Source organism: Anser cygnoides, chromosome 5, assembly GCF_040182565.1.
Source record: "Anser cygnoides isolate HZ-2024a breed goose chromosome 5, Taihu_goose_T2T_genome, whole genome shotgun sequence".
Taxonomy (NCBI): Eukaryota; Metazoa; Chordata; class Aves; order Anseriformes; family Anatidae; genus Anser; species Anser cygnoides.
Window position 1 is genome coordinate 48,174,542 of NC_089877.1, and position 17,541 is coordinate 48,192,082.

At 35.6% G+C, this 17,541-nt stretch overlaps 1 protein-coding gene and 1 long non-coding RNA gene across 4 annotated transcripts in view; one reads left to right on the top strand and one right to left on the bottom strand.

Annotated features, from left to right (window-relative positions):
- Nucleotides 1-8,521, bottom strand: part of LOC106036935 (uncharacterized) — a 38,148-nt gene extending 29,627 nt beyond the window's left edge. The window contains exon 1 of the long non-coding RNA XR_010831953.1: nucleotides 7,727-8,521. This is a non-coding gene — a long non-coding RNA (uncharacterized lncRNA). The remainder of the gene's footprint in view (nucleotides 1-7,726) is intronic.
- SPATA7 (spermatogenesis associated 7) overlaps nucleotides 1-17,541 on the top strand; it is a 41,604-nt gene that overhangs the window by 12,543 nt on the left and 11,520 nt on the right. For 2 of the 3 annotated variants that reach the window (XM_066998235.1, XM_066998234.1), the window contains 3 exons: nucleotides 62-154; nucleotides 1,713-1,760; nucleotides 12,719-12,852. In XM_066998235.1, the coding sequence (XP_066854336.1) occupies nucleotides 62-154; nucleotides 1,713-1,760; nucleotides 12,719-12,852 (275 nt within the window). Of the gene's footprint in view, nucleotides 1-61; nucleotides 155-1,712; nucleotides 1,761-2,680; nucleotides 2,777-12,718; nucleotides 12,853-17,541 lie in introns of those variants that run through there. The other variant, XM_013182558.3, reaches the window with a different exon arrangement.

Genomic DNA, 17,541 nt, shown 5'->3' on the forward strand with positions numbered 1-17,541 from the left:
GTAGCTGGTTAAAATTTTAGTATTTTGCCTTTATAATGTTCAAATACTTTTAATCTTACAGCTTTCTGCATTGATTCCACACGAAGTCTTACTAACCAGTACCTGATCAGAGATCACATGATGTTTCATTATAACAGAATCCTTTCAGCCAAAGGTAAAAATGTGCATATGAATGAACTTTGTACTCCTAGGTTTAGCTATTTTTTTTCAGAATAGACACATATGAAGAGGGAGTGAATTGGATTGTCAGAAGCCGAATTTTCTTCCTGTTTCATGCTTGGACCAATGTCAGCGAGGAGATACAGCTGTTGCTTAAGACTTTTGTATTTTTGGGTTTCAAAGTTTTGTATGAAAACGTTTTGCCTCAAGTGCTACCAAAATTATGACTTTAATTTTAGGGTACTTTGTGCTGTATTCTTTTCATTCTGCTGTAGAGCTGCTGTGAAATAATATGGTGAGATGAAAAACATAGAGTTAACTGCAGTAGCAAATATACAGACTTTATTTCAGGAATGAATGCAGAACATTTTCAGTTAAACTCAGACCACTGTGCCTTTTTTTTTAGTTTTCAAAAATATTGTTTATCTTTTGTTCATATTAAACTCAGTGGCATTAATGAGTTTTAAGGACTTAGAAAATTGCCTTGTTTGCAAATGAGACAATCACATCACTAATCGATGTTACTGAGCACTAAAAATGCATATGAATTTTTGCACATATTTTAATGTTAGAAGGTACTTATGTTTGTCAAAAGGCAAATGTGAAAACTGAAACTTAGGAGCCTGTTGAGCTTGTATATGTTTGTATGTTTCTTAATTATGATGAGACCCCAACAATTTTTTTTTCAGATTTAGAAATGTGTGGTTATTCTCCTCTGAAATGACAATACCCCATTGTCAGTGCTAGAGCTGAAAACAATTATAGCTGAAGTTAATATTTTTTAAGGTCATATAAGAAGTAAGAATTACTGTTCAAGTTAATATCATGCACAGGACTAAGAAAAGTCTGTAGATAGCTGTTAATATTGTTTACAGTTCATAGCCTATTTTCATTTTTCGTGGCATAAACTTGTCTTGGGGATTTCAGTCATAGAGGTATGAATGCTAGGGCTTGGCAGGATGTCTTGAGTGTGTAACTTAAATGCTTAGAAGGTTGCAGGGTCTGGGTTATGAGATAAATGATTTTTGAATGCCTCCCAAAACATTATATGCTCTCTTTCTAGTTATTTTCAGAAATAGTGTTTTGGAGGTGGTTATGCTGGTTTTCCTCATCATCCCTCCTTTCTTAATTTTGCTTTAAAGACAAGCACACTGAGGCTTTTGATTCTGCCAAAGTCCATGCTCAGAACAAAAGTACTGTCATTTCTCTACCATGTAACATACTCAGTATCTTTGCAGTTAAATGCAGTCAGCACAAAACATATAGAAACATTTTGTAAGGAACCTTCATTTAAATGATGATTCTTCCTTCAAATATGTATTTTACTTCAACACTGTTATCTCTAAAATTCTCTGACTGTATAAATTTCAATTTAAATACACAGTAACTTTAAATACACAGCAACTAGCGTATTTTAAAGTAGATGGGGGGAAAAAGTCTGTGTTCTAATTAATTAGTATGTGTTTTGTTGTTTTATTAATGCATTTTTTTCTAGCCATGACAAATACTAAGTAAACACTCAACTGCTCACATCTATTTTTTCTTATTTTCAGCAGCTGTAGACTGTTCAGCACCCAGAAGTAGGCTGACCAGCATCAAACGTAAGTATCTGCAATGCATTAAAGCTTCTGTAAAACTAACTTAACAAAAAAGCCAGAGGAATAAAAGACAAATTATGACCCTTAATCAAGTGTATGTGTGTCTGCTTGCTTCTCAGCTTTTCTTATCCTGCTTCAGCTGTTTGTAAGAATCTGCAGTGAATGTAACACTAGTGAGATGGACCTAGTCTGTCAGTGATTAATTGTGCTTAGGATCACAAATAATTTTGCTTAGAATGCTTTTCATCAACACAGTGAATGGAACAGAAGAGGAGAATTTTAGGCATTTTTCTCTCTATTTCCTTGTGATATGATGTGAGCTTGAACTGTCAAGAAGAGAGCTTACCTAGTTTAAGGTTAAGACGAATTTTTGGAATGTGGCCACCTGGGAAACAGGACTGAAACTTACTGTTTCATTTCACAGAAAGCATAGCCAGTCAGAAATGCGCAGCCCCACGGCCTGGATTAACCTGCAGTTACTTTTCTTGGGAGTTGTCTCATTTCTTAACACTGTTTAAAGGTGTCAGTACTGTAGCCTTTCTTTATAGTGGTAGCTGAGGAAAAATACTTTCAAGTCATTGACTTAAGGAATACTAAATGAATTATTAATCGAAGGGGATAAATAGCAGCTGTTTGTTAAAACAACAAACATATATTTCTGTTATTTGATGTCTTTAATTCAGTTACAGAAAGTTCTTTCTCTCCAATTCAATATTCAGTTAGAACTGCTGAGATACTGGAAAAACTTAAGGCATTCATTTAGATACATCTTCAGAGTACAGAATACTTTGTGGTTAGTCTCATATCCAGTCAAGCAGGAGTGATACTGCATTGTAAAATGATTAGAGTAACTAGAGTTGATGCAGGAAATCACTCATCCATTACGCAGAAAGACTTTAGCATTTTGTTACAATTTTTTTCAGAGCTTGTGCATAATGGATTGTGAGTGAATTAAGGCAACAAGGTGCACCGGGATCAAAGATACTTTATGTGGATGTGTCTTCTCTTGCTTTCAAAAGGTACAGCACAATTAGGAACAGTATTGCAAAGATTTCTGTAGTCTGCAGATGGAGGTTTGGATTTTCAGATCACCTGTTCTACAGAGGCATCTGAAAAAAATCTGCCTTTCTGTAATCGGGCTGTACAAGATTTGCTTTGAAACAAGCATGAAAACACAAAGTTGATATAAGAAGAAAATGTACACCTACATATTTGTCTAATAAAAGCCTCCTGATGTTTTTTTCTTTCTGCACCTGCTGGAATCTTTCCTAGATTCCCTAATGAACAGTTATTTTCCCACACATTTTCAGGTCTTTCCAAACACCGGCAAATGCCCATTCATTTTAGTCTTCTTTTTTTACAGATAAAATGTTCCTGAGCTCAGAGCTTGTGTGTTTCACACGAGAATGAGTTTCCCTGAATAATATGTTCGTTTTAAAAGACATCTACACTGCCTTAACTCTAACAGATAATTGTCATGACACTAGCAGGTGTGCTCCCTAGTGAGGAATTTTCCATTTCAGATAGCAGGCCTTTGTGCAATCTGTTTCTCTTTCAGTTCATCTTATTCAAACCAGTGTCTGACTATGTAACTCTGGCCGAATCACAGACAGAACGTTAATCTCCTATACAGAGTGTGACGGAAACATTTCACCTTTGTATCTGCTCTTGCTTTTACCCATCTGTTTGATAAAATTTGTACACTAAATCTCACGAAATTGTTCTTTCACCTATTTTCAAGCCGGACTGGAAAGAGCTGCTGCTGTTTTTTACCTTATTAGAACATGCATATAATCAACTAAGAGCTAGAAGTAGTCTCCTTTTTACAAAGGAAAACATCTTAAAGCTAGGGGAAAAAGAAAAAAAAAAACTTTGATAAGGAAAAAGACCCTCAATGTTTCAAGTTTCCTACTGTTGTTCTATCCTAAGACTTGAGAGTGTTAATTGTTAATGAGTTGAAATTTACTGTATTCTCCTGAAGTAGAGCTAGATCATAAAGTGAAGCTGAGAATCATAGTTGAGGGATTGGGATCCTAGTCAGTAGCACAGGATTCATTTGGAATAAATTTCTCCATCTCCTAGAGCTGAGTATCCAGTGCGGTTACAGCTTTTTATCCTTAAATTTAGTTTAGTTCTTCTAACATACGTTTTGTTTGCTTGATGTTTCTCACTGACAGGAATTGTGCAATTAGAAGGCGACAATGAATTTGCCATTTTTTATAATCTGTTTAACAAATCAGTAAATATTGTATTTTCCCCAGAAAGTGGCTTCTAAAGACAATGTTATATCTCTACCCTAGTTTTCAGGTTTTATTTGTGAGGTGCTTTGTGTTCTCTAATAAAAATGAGAGTGGCAAGTGAAAGACAGAAAGCAAAATAATAAAGAAAACTTAAGTATACAGTATCTTTTAATCAGAATATTCATTTAGTCAGTATTTTTACTATACAATGTTGAAAAAGGTTCCCAATTATATTTTCATCTTAAATACTCTGGATAGAATACTATAACTACTTATTTGTCTTGCTCTAGGAGATATTTTTTTTTCCTGCGTGAGGAAGAGTATTTTACCATCTGATTTCACTGGAGTTTAGAACTCTTACCACTTGCCAGACACAAGACTATAAGTTGTATAGCTTCCTTGCTGGGTTTGTTAGCATTTCAAAAGAGGATCTTTCACCAGAGAGAGATGAACACAGGTTCGTAGATTTCCTCTGTAGTAATTTTCAACAACTCAATCAGTATGCATTGTAATCTCTCCTAATGTTTCAGATGTTTAACTTCTGTCATATACCTGCTTTCGCAGAATCAAAGATATGTTGGTTGTAAGGGACCTGAGGGGCTCATTTAGTCCTCATTGACCAACCTGTTCAAAATAGGACTTTGGCTAACAGGTGATCAGTCAGCCAAGTCTTCAAAACCTCCAGGGATGGAAACTCTGCAACCCCAGTAACCTGTTCCAGTCTTGTGATATTTGCTTAGCAAAAAGACTTTTTCCTGATGTCCAGTTTGGACACTGTCAGGTTTAGAACTGAATTTACTCAAAAGTGTTTATCCTGGGAATTCCAGTTTTTAAAAGTAAATTTTAGATGGTGGAATATAAGATTTTCAGGTGCCATAGCTGAAATTGTTGCTTCATAATGGTCAGTGCAAAAATGTCTCAACCTGAAGTACAGGATGCATTTGTACGAGATACTCAAGATTATCCCTTCCTAATAAAGATGTTTGAGGATTAATGTCTTAAATGGGTGAATGTAGTTGACATTTTTTCTGACCTGCTTTTTTAATATGTTTTGTCACCTGACTGTGATCACTTTATAAACAGATATCACTTTATAAACTACCACGCAGGCTGAAATTTGTGCAGACTTAGCAAAGGGATAATTCCATGGGGCACATTTACTTTCAACTTATTACTGTTCTCACAGCCTTCAAGGTATTTAAGGTTAAGATACTCAGACCTCCTTGTCCAGTGTCTGCCCTGCACTTACACACTCTTAGAATGCTTAGGTGCTCAGAATGAAACTGAAAATTATTTAAATTAGTTTCATACCTAAAAATAGAGTATTTGTAGTGTTTTTTTTCCCTACTGTTCTAAGCATTATTTACAAAGAACTATAGATTTCAATACTGTAATAATAGTTCAACGAAGTATTACATATTCAAATATTAAGCTCAATGCTAGATATCATTTGTGTCAGGTAATCCACCAAAATAAGTTTTATTTCTTTGTCTTTTGTAAAACAGAATATGTGTAGATGACAGCTAGTAGCTCAGGCAGTAAGAACATTGAAAATGTGCTCAGGAATAAAGCAGTAAAAAGAGTTTTTGGAATATTTTCAAACCAGTTTCTTTTATCTTGCTAGAGGTGGGACACACAATGTGTAAAGGCACAGGTGCAACATCAGTATGACTGAATGTCAAGGAATGTCTATGGTGTCACTGAGGTCAAGGAGTTTAGAGCTTTCTTCTTTGAGTAGTTCTGTGCCTGTCATTTCCTCGAGCAAGGCATATTGATGCTTTTCATGTTCAAAAACCAGATTTGGAAGGGGGGTTAAATTTTCAGTTTGAAATGCTGAGATTTATTAATAACATAGAGTTACAAAACAAAATTCCTGCAGATAGTGTTAAAAAACATACCCTAAATATGTGCTTCATGTAAGGCTAAAATAGCAGGTGAGTATTTCCCTTTGGGGTTGTTGCCATGAATCAGTCGTTAGTGTTTAAGAATTAAACATGATACTGTAGTTGGCATGCTCCCTGGACAACTGAATGTGTTCTGTCCTTAAAGTGGATTTAGTTTCCACTGTTCTTTTCCTGGTATCTTAGCTGGCAGCAAAGCAGGCAAGCTGCCATGCCACTGGGCTAGCAGAGAACATGTTCCTGTGTATTAGATCAGCCTTGCTGACTTAAAATAGTTGTTAAAATGTGAAACTTCTTGAAATGTGAAACTTCTATGTTCAGAATTAGTCCAAGCATGTTGATTGATACCGGTGGCCATTAGAAGTCTGTGGTTGTGGAATTTGTGCCAGAAAACTCGACAAAAGCTGTGCCAAGTAAGACAGCTGCTGCTACACATGCCTGGTTTCTAACAGTACTAACTTTTCGACCCATATGTTTAGAGGTTTTTCCACAGAGCATATTGATAGTACAGCCTGAACCCAGTGATTAGTGTGCTTGGGAATGCAGGTCTCTTTGATACTGAAGGAAAAAAAAAAAACAAAAAGGAAAAGTATTCTGAGAAGGTACCCACCAGAAACCTATTTTAGCACTGACAGAACCTGAATACTTGCAGGGAAAAGGGGGTGAGAAAACAGTTCTGTCAGATCAGTGATGTTGGTTGTTGTTTTACTTTTTGAGGGGTTAGGGTTTAGGTTCAAGTAGAAAGATCAAGAAATGTATATTCTTATATAATTCTGTATTAAACTTTAAATTTTCATATGATCACGTACATATTTTGCATCATCTTTGTCTAGCGTTTATGTTATAGAAAGCCTGCATCTATGGAAAGCTCAGTATCCTGTTGTTACTGTTCTACAGAAAGCTTTCACAAAAATTCTCACTTCTGATTTTTAACTTTTCTGTTTTGTCTTTATGTACACATTTCTGAAAATGAAAGTTACAAACAACTAAAATAAGTCTTTTAAAATGAAACAATTCTAACACTTAAGTTTTCAGAGTTCAGATATGTCTTTAGAAAGGTATCCTAGCATATTTATCAAGTCTAAATTTTGAGGGGAGCAGGAAAACCCACCATGTATAAGTATTTATCAACTTATACTTTCAACTGTAATCATCTTAATTTATTTTTACAAAAGTTATTTAGTTATTTACTTTTGTTTCTTCTACTGAAAGTTGTTTTTTTTTAATGAGGGCTAATTCATTTTAAGATGTATATTCATTACATCAAAAATAGACTTTTCTCATAGTTTGTGGTTGCAAAATGTCATGAGATTGTTTAGTCTGACATCATGAGTTAAGCAAACCAAAAATTTTATCCAGCTGTGCTAATATTGAACTCAGCAACCATACTGAATATAGTTAATAAAGCAGACAAACAAGAGAGGCCTGCAGACTTGACTTGTAAAAGTCAAGAAATAGATAAAACATCATTTCCTTTTGTAGTTGTTTCAGTCATTAATCATCATGATTATTTTTGAAAATCTGTCCCAGATTTTTAATGGAATTTACCTGGCTTGAACACCTATCTGTTGTTAGGAGGTGGGGGGAGATGGAGGGCTTGTTGTTGTTAGACTTTTTTCTGCCATTTATGAGGAACACAAAACAGTTGTAGCATGCCAGAAAGCTAGAATAAAATTACATTTTCCACCTATGCACCATATTAGCTTGGTACAACATGTCTAAAATGTTTTGGGGGGCTGCACCATTGGTATTCTGAGACAAGTCTATTGCCCAAGCCCACGTGGAAGCAAGTCAGACCTCTCTCTAGAATACATGAACGGAGGTTTACCTTAGCAGGCTCAGAAGTTGGCTTCAGGCTTCAGTGTTGGTGCAGCAGTTTCACAATTTCAGTGTAGTAGGCTGTGCGCAGTCTGCTGTATTATTCATGCTGCTGGCAGAAATGTCTATGAGATGCCATATGAGGACCCCATATGGATCAGAGGTGGATGGATTTGGGATGGTGTTGTGCTTCTAGCCTCCCCTGAAATTCCTTTGAAGGATTCACGTCTCGCTGTCAGGCTTTACTTCCAATCTTTAGCAATGGCCAAATTCTGCCATTGGTAGCTTTGCCAGGCAGTATCACATTTCTTAAGTAGATCCCTGATACAAACATTACTTTTCTGGGTAACGTTCTATTTGATACAAGCAAGGTTGTGGGTATCAAGCCGTTAATAAATCCTTTGTCACCTTTCCTCATCGTGATTCCTCCTTTATTTGACAAAACAGTGTTATTGATCATGGATATGAAGGACTGCAGAATCATGTCTTAGAGTTATGAAAATTAAATTTTGTGTTAAAAAAATTAAAAGTATACTTATGAGAAACCAGACCTTCATACCAATGGCAAAGTGCAATTTGAGTTTGATGAGAGCTCACCCCAGCTGCTTAAATCATGGTGCACTGGAGATTTGTGCTGAGCTAGGAGCTGATGGTAAAAGCTGTTAGCTCTCATGGAAGGAAGAGCTTGCTTGCAGTAGTAATACCACCTACTGCTATGCTGTACGTTTTAATTACGGTCACTTCAAGCTCATCAGAACTGAGGTTGATGCAAATTTGCACTGGTAATCAGGGAGAATTCATAAGGGAAAATATTAACCAGAAGTGTGTTAATGTAAAAATAATTGATATAAAAACACATTAGAGAAATGCACAGTGCTGGATAATTCTTTTGAGTTACGTTGTTCTTCAAGCTGAACTCGATTTAAATCTGACATAATATTTTGTTGTGTGCCATGGCTTGTTTACATCAATAATGAAATGACTTGAAGGTTGAATCTGCCAAGTGTGCTGTAATGTGGCATATGATAAATTTAGAGATCAGAAATTCAGAACAAAGGACAACCACTGTCATTCTGAAGCACACTGTCCTTTTTAGCACGGAGCTTGCAAGCTGCTTAGGAGTGTGATAGGTATGATTGTTTTCTGCCAGGTTTATGACATGATTTTATAATTCGAAGCACGTCTTTATAACACTGCTGCAGCCTAGTCTTAAGGAAGAAAGAATCGAGCCTGTAGAGGGAGTATTCTAACAAAGAAATACAACAATACAATCTCCACTTCAGGAGTGTGGTGTAAACTTTGTGAAAAGGGTATTTGCCCCCGCAAAAGTGTTCCTTCTGTGAGAGACTGATCAGTGTTCTGTATTTAGCTCTCTATGGAGAATGCTACAGTTTAGCCTCTTTAAAATTTGTGGGTTTTCATATGCTTCCTCTCATTGCTAACAGATTTAAGAGAACAGATTCATGGAGTGGGTGCAGTAAGTTAGGGAATTTACTTAGTTTCACAGACTGAATATATCTGATATACAAAAATTACTGCTTTGTTTGTGATGTAAAACACTGTTGCTTTGCTGTAAATTTTTGTTGTGGCTTTGAGCAGAGCAGTTAATGGGATACGTTAATCTCAATGTCTATACTACATGTAAAAAAGAGACTCACATTATTTGGATCCATAGACTATTTTTTATTCTTTCATTATTTTACCCTTTTAAATAGATGAAAAAATTTTTTTTCTTTTATTTGTCACAAGATACTTATTGTCTTGAACTTTTTCCATATTTACAAATATTACTCATTTCTGGTGCCAATGTACATTAAAATATATTTGCAGTGAAACTACTAAGTACCTATTAACGAATTTCAGATAAAAAAAATTAGTAAATCTACATTTGACAAGAGTGCCCTTAGCACACTGTTGTAGACTAGTAGGAAGTAAACATCAACTGAATTTGTTAACAGGTACTCGATACCTCACTGAAAACTAAAGAAGCTTTATCTTTAGTTAATTTGAAGCAGCAGATATCTGGAACAGAGTGGAATCTTTCCAATTAAGAGATAAGTATCCCTTTCAAAACTGCATGTTTCTTCCTGAATGCTCTTCTCATTCTTTCTGTGAGAATGCCCAGAAATAAATGCACAGCTGCAGGACAAGCGATTTTATATGGCAGCCCTGAGGATCTTCAGCTCCCATCAGTTGTAATGTTATTTGCAATTAGTGCTTCAAAGGTTCAGGCCATTTTTAGGATGCCATTTTCTGTCTGGCTGAAGCCAAACAGAAAAACTGGATTCTCCAGTCCCTGCTTGAGGAAACGATGTGTGAAGAGTAAATGAGTAGCATACATTTTTTGTGCTTGTACCCTTGTCTTTGTTGCTTGCTGACTGCCTCAGGGCTGTCCTAATTTACATCTAGTTGTCTGTTTATGTCTACAGTAACTCTATTCAAGAGGGATTTCTTTATCTCTGAATCTGCTGCTTTTACAATTCCTAGGCTTTTACAGCAGATCTAGCCTGAGAGTTCCCTAAGGTGGGGACAAGGCAGGTACACTGCAAGGATTTTCTGCCATTCTGTTTTGCAAGTGTCTGCTCTGCCTTGTGGTATGCATGAATGACTTTATAGCTTTTGGAACACACTTAATGGATTAGCTGAGCTAAGCTCAATATATCATTGGTGTGAGGCAAGGGCTTTACATTTCCCATGTAGGTGACAGTAGTCCCGATGGATCATTCTGACAACCAAAGATAGCCTTAGCATCCTGGCGTGCTTACTGTTCTTTTCTTTCTTTACTCTTTACTTGGGCACAGGCCGTATTTTGGCAGAGAAGAGTCGTAGCACACAGTCCTGGAGGAGATCTGTGGAAGTTGGCTTAGTTTTTGAACTCCAGTAGTAAAGACCAAGTCTGTTGACGTATGTTAAATCTCAAACTTCATCTGGTAAAGAGTGGAATAGGGACAACAGAAGTACTCAGTTTTTCGTTAATATTCACACTGCTGTACGATTTGCTTAGAAACTCCTGGTAAGCAATGTTGTGCAGGCTGAACAAGCAGTAAGGGGTTTGCCTCTGTTTTCATAGATGAGCTCACTTTCTACCTAAGCACTTGAGTACAAGAAAATCTCTCTTTCAGCCACATACTCGTGCTTACAAAATAAGTAACCTATAATTCTGTATGATTTGCATTCTTGATTTGTAGAGCTCTATCATTCATTCATTCATTGTTTGCTTAGATATTTATTCAATACTCATACACCATTTTACTGGAGCAGTAGGCAAGATTTGAATTTTTACAGCTTCCATTCACGTGCACACACAGCCGCACACTGTTGAACCACCATAATTATCTCAAACATATAAAACTTGTGACCTGTAGCAAATTTTTGAGTGCCCTTCTGTAACTTTTAAGACAAACATAATTAGAAATAAAAATAATTTAGAATAACCACATAATAATAATTTAGTGTAGAAAGACAAATATTGAGTTTTAATTATTTAATGGTACAGTATATTTTTTCCTTCTATTATAAGTCATATTTTAATTCAGTTTTGTAGAATTTAGTATATATTAACTTCAGCTAACACCTTTCCAGGAGTAAAAGCAACTTTATATTGTAAGTACTCTAATGGAATATACTGAATAATCAGCAGCTGTAAAAGAAATTACTTTGTATTTTACATATCAATTGTAAGAAGTGAAAGACAGAAAGGGATTTCCCTGAGGAATGAGAGCAGGGATTTTGCATCTGAAGGAATTGCTTCTAGTTTAAAAGGGGACTAAAATGTTCAATAAAACTAATACACGTGCTTGATTGAGTCCTAGAGATTATCGTGTCTCTTGATTCTAATAGACACAGTTGCATGTATGGTAAAGGTTGTTTAAATGTCCCCAGATTGCTGTAGTTCTCAGCTGTCTAGAAGAATGTAGCACATCAATCCACAAAGTTATTTACATTTCCATGCGTTAAGCATTATAAGCTGTGTGAATGTTGGGGTCTACCAGAGCATGATATAAATACATTTTGAAACTGAAGAAGAAACTTGCGAAGGCCTTTCTGTCTGTGTGTGTGTCTCAAATAAACCATTCGTATGCTTGAGTCTGTATTAAGTGAATGAGAATTGTAGTCAAGAGTTAAAAGTTTCATTTTGTATAGACTTCAAAAGTATGCTTGGCTCTTCATTCCTGTTTGGAAATTATTAACGTTTTTGATCAGTTTTATTTGGATTTTTCAACTTTGTCTACTTCATCATCTGTGGCTCCTGGGTGCTTATAATATACAAAAACTTACTATGTGCTATGCAAGATACTGGGTAAAGGTGTCTGACAGCAAACACGAACACAGACAGAAAACTTATCTATATTTCTTTTGGGCTTCTCTTTATCTGGTAGCATATATACCTAACTCATCTTCTGTGATACAGGGACACCATGTGAGGTCTTGCACTGCAGACCAGTGCAGACTGATAAAAATTTTCCCTCCTGATCTGGCAGTGGCCCTTTCACAGAGTTTGCCTGTATTGTGTATGTTCTTGGCTTGAACATGCTGTTTCACAATGGATTTCTGTACATGGGAGACTATTTTTACATGGTTTGAGCAGATTTTGTATATGGCAAATTTACTAACGGTAAACATGTTGTTTCTTGCTAACACATTGGATGAGAGTACGGTTGGAGGAGTTCTGTCCATAAAGTTTGAGAATGAACTTGTTAGTTTTCAGTCAGGGTGCTCTGTTAGCATTACTAATCTTGAAATTTCCACACAGTACTGTATTGCTTGTGGGATATGAGAATACCTAAAGGAAACTAAGGTACAGCTTCAGCTACCAAGATATTCTGATATTTTCTTCTAAAAAACAGATGTAATTTTTCGTAATTGCCAAGTGAAGTAGAACCTATCTCTGTGGTCTCACTTTGCTGAGTGACTGGAACCCCTGTGACATTTTCAAATCACTTAGGACAAATTAAGAGTAAGATTTCAGATTGGACCTGACAAACTTTATCTCTTTCCTAAGTTGCTGACCAGCAGAGAAGAGAGAGACTGAAAAAGAAGATAGCCAGGTGTGAAAAAGAAATGAGCGTGGGCAAAAATGCCTCACGATCCAGCTCAAGAGAGAGTGGAAGGCTGCTGTCAACCTCTTTTGGACAGGTAGATATTTTAATTTTGCTTAGTAGATATCATAGTCTGCTTGCCTGCCCTAACAACAGCTGATCACCAATGTGGCATTAGTTCTAGAGGCAGGGCTAGCATATTTCAAACAACAGACAGTGGTCTTCCTGGCATGTGCCACTGTGTCAACCTTCTGATGGAGATGGCAGGTATGAAGAGTGCCTGTGGTAAAGACAAGTTCTAGTTACCCTTGAATTCTCTCTTTCATCTCAGCTTGAATCCCCATGTTTCTCTCTCTTTGTTGAAAGTGGAAATTAGTGGTTAAGCCATCAAAATGAGTGAAGATTATGCTTTTCTGTCTATATGTATAGGTTCACTCATTTTGACTGGCATTTCATCCAGTTATATGACATATATTTCCAAATAGTATATAAATAGGCTAATAAACTATAGTATCATTTTCATCGCTGTAGAGGAGCAATTCACAACTTAAAAAAGAATGCTATCTTAACTTTGTTGATTTTAATACCAAATGCTTCATATGTTGTTTTATGCATATGTAGAGCTCGACTACATTTCGAAGTAGATCAGAAAACTCATCAGTAGTTTTTCTGTGTGACTCTTTTTTTGCAGTAGGCAATCTGAGAATGACCTTGTTGTAATGTGGAGAAATAATGCTTTGAAATTCAGTTCATGGCTCTTAGTTAGAGATGCATTAGAAAAAGTAGAAAACATCATATTTAAGATCCAAATTTTATTTTTCACAGTGAAACCAACTAAAGTGTGCTTAAAATCTTTAATTACTGTATAAATTTTCAGTTCTGCAATGAAGGGATGTAAGTGTGGTATTTAATATAGCATTATAAGAGATTGTCATTCTTCCTTTGTTTTAATCCCTCCCAAAACAAGGTCCTTCTAAAATAATCTGTCCAGTTCTTCTAATGATTTACAGGTGCCTTCCCATCAAAAGTTGTCCTGGAAGTATAGATTGTATCATGGCAAGAGAAGTTGTAGTTTTCCTTATGTTTGTTAGCCTTAGAGTGTAACTGTAGTTACACAAACTGTAGGTTTTGGATATCCTTCTTTTATCCTTTTATCCTTCTGTAGCCTTTTAGCCTTTTATTCTTCTGTAAGTTTGTTGTTGGTTTTGTTTTCACTTTACATATGCAAAAAGTAATCTTCACTAACATACAATTTGGCACTTTGTTAGTCAAATCATTGATGATTATATTGCTGGTTTTACAAGATGTTTTTCACTGGAGTATGAATCAGAGCACCAGCAAGTTAATGAAATTCTACAAATGAGCCTTCTGGCGGAAGGGTAAGCAGTGGAAGTAATTGGAGGTAGTGGCAAAAGTAGAATGTGGTCCTGTTCTTCATAAGCATCTTATAACAGAAGGATTATAAGGATAAAAGACAAGTAGAGTTCTGCTGGCTTTGCCAACACTAAATTTAAATGTAAGAATACTAAAGCTAAAGACATGACTTTCACAATGCATAATTTCTTGAGTACTAAAATGTTGCTCTTGTAAAAAGTATATCAAAAGTAACATATACATTAATAACCATTGTAATTTCAACAGGGTCAATGTCTGAATAGATTATAGGCTAAATATGCGCTACCCAGCTTTGATTTATGCACCTGACTTTTTATTTTCAAAAGACTTCATTCATTAGCATTCACTTTTTATGCTTTCTCATAAGTCTGGTGCTTTTATTTCATCATTCTTCATTTTTTCAACAGCTGCTTTTATTATCATTTAATGGTGCAATAGAGCACAGAAACTGTTTTCCATTGAGCCTGTGCTTTGTGCATCATAAAAACAAAAAGAACTAAAAATAATTCTTCTGAAAGATATAATTATGTTATATATTTCTTATAATCTCTGTCATTTAGTCAACATATTTTATTATACAATGAGCTGAGTATGAATCTGAGTATCTATAATGTCTTGAACATGACTAGCCTCCTCTTTCACTGTTTTGTGTGAGGCTTTGAATGCACAAGAACCATAAATTCTTCATGTGTAATATCTATTTATAAAGTTACTGTAATGAAAGAATCTACTATGATATGCAATGAACCGAGGAAGCTATTTCTGTTGTGGCTACCTAGATTTCATAACAGATTTTCATTAAAAGGAGAGTATTTTCATCACTAAGAGGTAAGTATTCCACATTAACCTGTGGGTTAAGATGCAGTAGATGTTTATTGTGCATCGTGCATGAGAAGACCTAAGTGTGAGAAGCTAAGGAGCAGTCTGATTTTCAAAGGGCGCAATGGAGCAGTGTTTTGATGGGATCACTAGCAACTAAGTTACTTCAAGGACAGCAGTTTCTGTCAATGTCAACCAGAGGGGCAGGGAGTGTGTAAGATGTGCAGGGAACAGCTTTACTTCTCTTCTTTTTCCATGCAACATAATGATGATGATTGACACCATGTGTGAAGATGTATCAAAATAGGGTGATAAACTACAGATATGGATGCTGAAAGGGCTGTTAACTTGAATTTGTCTTTGCTAATAGGTAATTTTAAGTGAGTATTTAGTCTAATTTAGACTGAAAAGCTTGAGGGTGAATAAGCAGCACATCTGTGGGTATCCAGTCATTTATCTATCACCAAATTAAGTGTGCATAGTCTGTCTTAAATCAATTACTTGAAGGCATTTTCTTACAATAGAAGGGCTATTTGATGCAGCCTGGAAAATATTGTGTCGTGTATGCAAAGAATGCTACTAACCGTGTAGTCTTTCTAACTATTGTAGTCATATCCCTAGACTTTATCTGAAAATCTGAATTGAGCTGGCCATGAGTAAAATCTCTGATTTGAGTAAGACTTTCTATTTCATATCCCATGTTCAGATAATCCTATTAATAGGCATTTCTGACTGCTGAAGATTTTTTTTAAAAGAAATAAATCTGTGCCAAAACTCAGCTGAAAGGATCTAAGCCATTTTAAGCATAATTGTCATTGTTTTTGGAGTGCAAAGAACTGCTTCATATTTCAAGATTTGTTTCAGTCTGATTTTTGAGACATTTTGTTTTCTTAAGAAGGAAAATTATGACCTTTCTTATGCTTGCACTTATGAAATATAGATTAGGAAACACCATTAACTGTTTGTAATCTGTTGTTAATTTTGTATGCAGTGCACACATATGGCTATGTGAATTACCTACTCAAATGAATTGTGTTTAAAGATTTATTATACGGTTAAGATATTAAGAGTCTGAAGATGTATTATGCTTGAATTAGTTTTGTCAGAATGAGATATGTGAACAACTGTAAGAGAACAGAAGAACCTTCTGAACACCAAAGAAAGATGTTTTCATCAGGAATGCTCTGTACAGATTTCCTTGCTGGCTTCATAACAACAGTCACCTCTCCTGCTGGTTGTTTTATTTAATACATTTCTTCATGCACATTCAGTAATATCCTTCTTAATAGCATCAGGCTCCTTGATGAAAATAGGGATGTATCACATTATACAACAGAATAACACACACACAAGCACATGCACACATAAAGAATGTAACAAGAATATAGTTTTGAGTGAGAAAAATCATTGTTTCTGATGACAGTATGGCAAACTGATTATATTCATTCAGGTCTTACTTGTTCACAGGCTTGTGTGAATAGTCTCTCTCATGTTTCTCAATTTTTAAGTAAATATCAAAGTATACAATAAAATGAACATCTGACATACAAAGGGTTGTGGGAGCAGCAAATGTAAAGGCCAGTTGCTAACCAAATGAGACCTTTGCTCTGTCCAAGCAGCAGAGGGCAGGAATTCAGTTGACTTACAGCAACATTAGTGGCTTTTAAATTGAGCTATGTTAAGTTAAAAGAATCAGATGTTCATTTATTACAAAATTGCAGCTTCTATGTCTTGGCAATATGGTTCATAAAGTGTCTCTGTGAGCTCATTTTACAATAGTAGATGAAATATTCTATTTGAAGACCTCTTTTTGTGCAAGAACAAGTTAATGTCAAGACCTAAACTCATCGGTGGCTCCATGAGAGGTGCCTTTGGACATTTTATGTGGAGATTTAGCAAGCTTTCCTTTCTAACCTTGTTTTTTTGTTAGTAGATGACACATTGGTGTCTTTTGAGCTAAGAAAGTAAACCTCTCTTAGGAAGTAAAAGTAACTTAAAGACAAATCTGGATTCTTTCTTTCTGTTACTTCTCTTGCCCATCAGACCAGAGCGTTATGCTTTGATCTGTTTTGACTGAACTTTCGCAGACTCCGTGAAGATTCAGGGTTCCTCTCAATACGAGCTTGCTGCAAGTAATATTCCATTTACCACAGAGCTGTGGTTAAAAAAAAAAAAAAAAGGCATAAATGTTTAATTTAGTAACTCTTTTTAAGGGGATTGTTATTGCTGAAATATATCATTGGGTAATTTTTGGTCTTTCAAAACAAATTACAATTGGTTGAATCAACAGAATAGGAATATACATTGGAAAGTAAGAGAAGTGTCACTGTAAGTAATATAATTTGGAGTCACAAGCAGTTTTTGCTAGTGCTAATGTCCAAACCTATGGTACTGCTATTGAATAATTTTTTTTGAATTGCATCAGAAGAGCTAAAAATTCGGTTAGTGTGTAACTGCATATTTGTAGGCCTGTTTTGTCTCTTTTTTCCAGGTAAAAATCTGATGCTTTTACAGATACAGATTAGAGAAGAAAATGGACATACTTGCTTACAGTTGATTTGCCTGTACCGAA